This window comes from Tigriopus californicus, chromosome 9 (assembly GCF_007210705.1).
Source record: "Tigriopus californicus strain San Diego chromosome 9, Tcal_SD_v2.1, whole genome shotgun sequence".
NCBI classification, from domain to species: Eukaryota; Metazoa; Arthropoda; class Copepoda; order Harpacticoida; family Harpacticidae; genus Tigriopus; species Tigriopus californicus.
Genome location: NC_081448.1, coordinates 14,257,210 through 14,263,209, shown reverse-complemented (window position 1 = coordinate 14,263,209; position 6,000 = coordinate 14,257,210). Strand labels below are relative to the sequence as shown.

Sequence of the window (6,000 nt, the reverse complement as noted above, 5' to 3'; positions counted from 1 at the left end):
TTGCCATAACTATGTTAAAATGATGGCAGAGCATTTTCTTGAGAGGAATCATTGTTCTTGTCTACGAGTTTTTCCTGTTAAAGGATTGAATTACGATTCCGGGTTGTTTATCCTGGAAGGAACCGTTTTTCTTCTTTCAAGAAACTTCAAATCAAACATGGTAGAAATCAAGTTCTACGTTCCTTTTTGCTCTTATTCTTGACCTCCCCTACAACTGTATTAGCCGTGACGTCATCATACTTATAGTGCTGGTCTGACCCAAAAGCCCAACTCCAGTTTGACCCAAACTCCCGTCCATTTTGGCCAGCCTGAAGTAGTAGGATGTCAAACTTCGTTACAAAGAAGGCCGGGAAACACGCGTTCTGTCTGTCCTTGATCCGTTCGTCGTAGACTTTGAGCTGCCTTGCTCCCCTCTGCTCGCTCAACATGTCCACGGCCTCCTCATCCCACCCTCAACTTCCGGCTCAAACGCAGCCCCGTTCGAAAAAGGTAAGCAATCATCCTCATTTTCCGCCGTCTATGCTGCCTTAAATCAACGTTATTGACGCCTGTTCTGATTTGGGGCTTAGGGTTCGTCTCGTGCGGCTTTGGGAGTGTTGCCCGCCAATGTGGCTTTGAAGCCCACGCATCAGGCCCCGCCTTTCAAGGTGTTTCAGGACGCTAAGAAGCCTGGGGTAAAGGTATCCGGGTCCGTGGGTCGGCATGTCGGCGTCCAATGCGGTTCGGGGGGCGTGTCGAGCGCGGAAACCCAGACGGACTTGAGTTTGCTGCAGTCGGATCCGCAAGCTCAAGCTGAATCCCACATGTATTCGGGTAACGTATTTTCACTCTAGCCTAGGTTATGTATCTCATCTAGGGCGAAGTTACTGTTTCCAACCCATAAATTGGGACATTTCTGTCTTCTGCCTTATTTGGATTAAAGCATGGGCTTAGAATGTTCAAGAAGGTCTCTCATCTATGAGAACTTAACAAATTTTGCGCTCTATTGCCTGTTGATTATAAATTAAATCCGGTCGTAATGTACCCATGACAAGACAAAAGCATGCAACATGAAAGAGCTATTGTCAGTGGTTAGCCGGGCATTATTACGAAATACTTGTCAATCCTAATTGATGTCGTTACTCAACTGGATAAAAGCAGTGATGCCATCAATTGATTTGGGATTCGAAGTTTCTTGATTGTTTAGAATTAGCAATGGCATATTTCTCTGGAAAAAGTTCGATTGATTATGCGTTCAAATCGCCGGCATAACCAACGATGTAGTACATATATATGACATACATGTGTATGCTTTGCTTCAGTGGATTATAAGGCTTTGGCCGAATCACGGCGAAAATCTTTGGACGAGGCCTTGCAAGAAAATGAAGAACTGAAAAACCAACGTGTGGAATTAGTCATGGAAAATGAGGATCTCAAAGCCAAGGTCGCCGATTTAGAGGTTGACGTCAGTTCCTTGCAAGAAACCTTGAATGAACAATCAGAAGCTGTCAAAGACGCCCAAGAAGTCTTGGCCATAATCGGAGTGAGAAATACTGTGAGAATATGCTCTGAGTTTAGTCAATCTTTAATGTTCTGCCTTTTATTTTATTTTAGCGAGCCGTCGATTGAACGTTTGTCAAAATCAAGTCTATCCGTAGAAGCTCTCTACGGCTGAATGTGAAAAATACAGTTTATTGACCGCTCTTGTAAGAACTTCAACCCAATTGATGGTTGGTCATGATCTCAACGGTTATATCACAATCCATTCATAAATTGTGACGCCCATTAGTTCAGCTCAATACTATTCAGACACCTAATCGTCTTTTTGAATTGAAATGCATTCATTCAAGTGATATAACATACTTGCTTCAGTGTTGTGTTGAGGTGCCCTGCTACTCGTTGAGAGATCATAACTATCATATATTGTCAAAACTTGTTCCCATACCCACTTGAGACTAAAATTAATTTTTTTTAGAACCTTCAACTAAAGTAGTTCTTTTCATTGAGCGGAGGAAGCGCCCTCTGCTTCACCTAGGTGGAGACAAACAAACGTACGAACGCGAGAACACGCTCTAAAGGCAGGATTACATGTTGGTGCTCAAGCTTAGTGCTCAGCCTTAATCCTGAGCGGGTTCCACAGAAAAGGTTACGGCTTTTGATGACCTGCAGTTGACACGACGTTCAGACAGACTTTACTGCCCGTGAAAGATGTAGTTGGGGTCTCCAAGCTAAGACTAACGCTTTTCGAATTAAGGATTTGTCAACCCGCCATAGATACAGATATCTAAAACTCCACGGCATTTGCCATGTCGAACTTTTTTGGCTCAAGAAAAATACCCTAGATCTCCAATAAAAAGTCAAAAAACCCGCAAACTATAGATTATAGAGTAGAAATATGCCGACACTACTATCGGCATTCGAAGGAGAGTGTGACCAGATCGATTGTGCGTGGGGGAAAGTTTGAAATTTATCAAAACATGCGTAAGAAATAATATTGGAAAAATTTCAAACGATCCAGCATCAGTAAGGTGTCTTTCAAGTTCTAGCATTTGGGGTTACGATAACGTAAGCCCCATTTGAATTCAGTCATTTAATGTAACACTTGGCTTGACTTGGTGTTAGTCACTCTCTGACATGTTGACTGACAATGATGGAGACTTTGCTGCACTCAAAGTGGAGGGTTTTCCGCGTGATTTGGACCCGGCATTACGTTTGAGCACTAACATGTCATCCTGCCTAAGATGCCAGACTTCTTCAAGGGATCATTAGATGAACAATTTGTTGCCAAAGCATGGTGCCAATGAATAACGCAACTGCTTTTCTTGGAGACCTTACAAATCCTCTATGGGCAAACTTCTGGACACTTTTGCCATGTAATCAACAGATCATCAGAAAGTTCTTTACTGTATGGTTGATAACGCAATGAGGCAATAAGACTTTTGCAATCATCATTTCTAACAAAAGAGCAATAGGAAAAACTCAGTTACACAGGTTTTTTGTGACGAACCTTAAAAACATCACTTTTTAGGTTTGCATTTAGTTTCTTCTAAAGTCGCTGGGGTGCTACAAGTATAACCCACGCGGCATATTTAATTTAGCAAAATTTGAATTTATATTTTGATGATGATTTGTCGTCTTATTAAGATTAGGCTTAGTCAGGGCTAATTTCTATATCCAGACAATGCTTTGATGTACAAACCTTTTTCAATATTATGAACGACATCATTGTAAATGTCAAAAGAAAGTTGTCAACGATAACCAGGGCGATCACTGTAACCGTTATCCATCCTAACATTTGTGCAGAGTGGCTTTTTTACATATCATTGTAATACTTTAGACCTAACCTAACTGACCTAACGAAACCTAACCTAACCTTTCGGTTGCAAAGGCCTGGGGGCGCCCTGCAGCGCCAAAAAAAGCCTGCGGCAGCTTGGTTGCAAGGACCCAAATTGCACAAACGTTAGGATGGATGATGGGTGCAGACGATCACTGAAGTAGCATTTTTAGTTTCAAAAAGAGAACTTAACATTGTGAGGTACATCCCCCACCCTCTTATTGGAAATATGGTGGTTTATCCTTCTGTAAGGCACGCCGTCAACCCTGGACAATTTTTCATTAATGGAAAGGATGACTAGCTTTCCACTCTTTATGTCAATGATTAAGAACTTGGATCGGGCAACTCTTTAAGCATTAGTGCATTAATGATGATCTGCATCTTCTTCCAAGCACTCGACATTAGGCCAAGGTATTTTATGGTCCTTCGGACATTGTTTCCTTCACATCCATGGTGACCCTGATTGATTCGTCTTAATTCGCCTTTTGAAACCATTAATCATAGCTGGGATCCACACTTGCTTTTTAGGCTTTGAATCTATTTAAAATATCATTGACAACTTGGCGGCTGAGTCCCAGGTTCTTTGCGATGAATGACGCTCGTAGGTCATTTCGATCACAACTTTTCTTTTAATATTCATAATGATGCCGTTCAAAATATTATAAACACTTTTCATATCAAAACCTTGTCGGGATTTTTTAGTCTCTCCCAATACGAGAGCTCTCTCAATCCTGTGATGTTCCTAGTGAAACATCTTTGGACTTGCTCGACCTTTTGCAAACTTGCTCAACTCATTGGAGCCCAAATGGGTGAAGCATGTATGTAGCTGAGTGGAATTTCATCCCGTTCAGGGCCATCTTACTCTCAGTAACCCAAGAATAGATTCTTTTTAGGTCCTTTGCCAAGATTCCAGTAGCCTGGTTTACAAAGAAAAAAGGTTGAGTGAGGTCCGTAAGATCATAGGTAAGATTCACATTTGACTTGGGTTTGAGCTAATCCTACTCGGAGTGTCCCACTATTTTAAGAAAACTCAAATCAAATCCAATGCTGGAAAAACGTCACCAACAATTAACGATTGTTTAAATTTTGGCAAAAGTCTTGAGCAAAATACTTGAAGGGTAAACAAATGTCACAAGCATGAATTTTCATTTGAATGTCTGAAACGTTTCAGTCCTTCTATATAAGGAGGTGACCTTCAATTGTGACAGTATTTTCCGTTGATTACATTCTTTTGTGATTTGATAAAATACCCTGCCAGTGTTAGGCTAAGAAAGGTTGAAACAATTACCTAGTCATTAAGGTAGGCTAGAAGGCTAGCCCTCTACGGTAGGCTAATCACTAAAGGCGGCCAAAGCTTGCATCTTGTAAAGTTTGCACATTTTGTAAAAAAAAATGAGCATCCGAGATATTCTGTAAATTCATTGCATCTGCAGATATTGCACGTTTAAGAGCAATATATGACAATTTTCTGCAATTCATTGTGCAATTACAGCCATTTCAGCTAAAAAATGTAAATATTTGTGAATAATTTTCCAGAACGCTTGTCAATTTCGTGGAAAGTGTGAGATTTTATTATTTGATTCTTTTTCAAATCTTTTTTTCAAAAAAGTGCACGTAGGTATGAAATAGATATCAGACATAGTACCAACCATCTGTTTAGGCATTCCATTCATCTTAAAAAGCTCTTTCATCATTGCCATTTTTTAAGACACTCTATTTCAACTGTTGGAACTCAGTTTTGTCTGAGAAGTGAACTTAATTTGGGAAGAATTAACTTAATTTTACTTTTGAGAAACTTAAAAAACTTAATTTTCTGAACAAAATTGCTTTACCTTTGCTACGCTCTGACATTATTGTTTTTCTGTTGCTAAACTGAGATTGATATATTAAGGATGTGCAAGATGCTGATCAGTCTAGAAGATATTATGATATACTTTTCCTTTTCATCTACATGTTGCTAAATATGGAAGGCATATATATCCCCTACAGCTCCCGCAAAAGTCTTGGTGCCCATGTTTTGGAAAGCTTATATTCAAATTCTTGTTCAAATTCGGTTGATTTTTCATGCCAATTTGTTGTCAAATGAAGACCATTTTTGTCTGCAAGTTTTGGCGGGCCCTACCCATCACTGGACCTAAGAAAAGTAGTCAAAATCCTAAAATCTTGGCTTTTAACCTGTCAGCCACATTTTGGAAACATTACCTAAAACGTCGATTTTTGGGAAAAAAAATCTTTTTTTTTGAAGTCTTGTTTATTTTACAAAAACCATGCATTTGTTTTATTACTTCGATTTTTTACAACAAATGAGAAAAAATATCCTCCTGTGAGTACGTCTTTAACAAGCTATACTTTTTTACCTTTTATAACAAATTTTACTGTTTCTTCACTTTTTTATGACTGATTTTGCTATTTTGCTTTACCGTTTTTTCCATTTTTTTCACCTTGTAGTTGCCTTTTTTGCCATTTTTCACCTTGTAGTTGCCTATTTTGCTATTTTTTTCTACCTTTTTTTCCCGATGTCTACAAATCACTTGAAGTTTTAGGGACCTTCGGATCAGAGTGTGCTCTCTGGTGGTAAACAGTAGTGATGTGTTTCGAACCGGACTGTCAGCTGTTTAGCTTCAAAGACCTTGATTAGGGCTCCCATCACGAGCGAAAGAGGATAGATACACAGGCAAAACCAAAAC

The 6,000-nt window shown here is 39.6% G+C and overlaps 1 protein-coding gene across 1 annotated transcript; it reads left to right on the top strand.

Moving 5' to 3' along the window:
• The first annotated feature begins 295 nt into the window (after nt 1-295).
• LOC131886325 (uncharacterized) lies at nt 296-1,837 on the top strand. Its single transcript, XM_059234616.1, has 4 exons — nt 296-489; nt 570-813; nt 1,302-1,522; nt 1,594-1,837. Exons 1-4 carry the CDS (start codon nt 427-429, stop codon nt 1,606-1,608), a joined length of 543 nt encoding a protein of 180 aa, XP_059090599.1. The 5' UTR covers nt 296-426; the 3' UTR covers nt 1,609-1,837.
• The last annotated feature ends 4,163 nt before the right edge of the window (nt 1,838-6,000 follow it).

Excerpts from the sequence above, each read along its gene's own strand:
- LOC131886325 (XM_059234616.1), top strand. The coding sequence starts at position 427 with ATGTCCACGGCCTCCTCATCCCACCCTCAACTTCCGGCTCAAACGCAG. Across the intron at positions 490-569 it reads CGCAGCCCCGTTCGAAAAAG|GGTTCGTCTCGTGCGGCTTT; the intron begins GTAAGCAATCAT and ends TTTGGGGCTTAG. Across the intron at positions 814-1,301 it reads TGAATCCCACATGTATTCGG|TGGATTATAAGGCTTTGGCC; the intron begins GTAACGTATTTT and ends GCTTTGCTTCAG.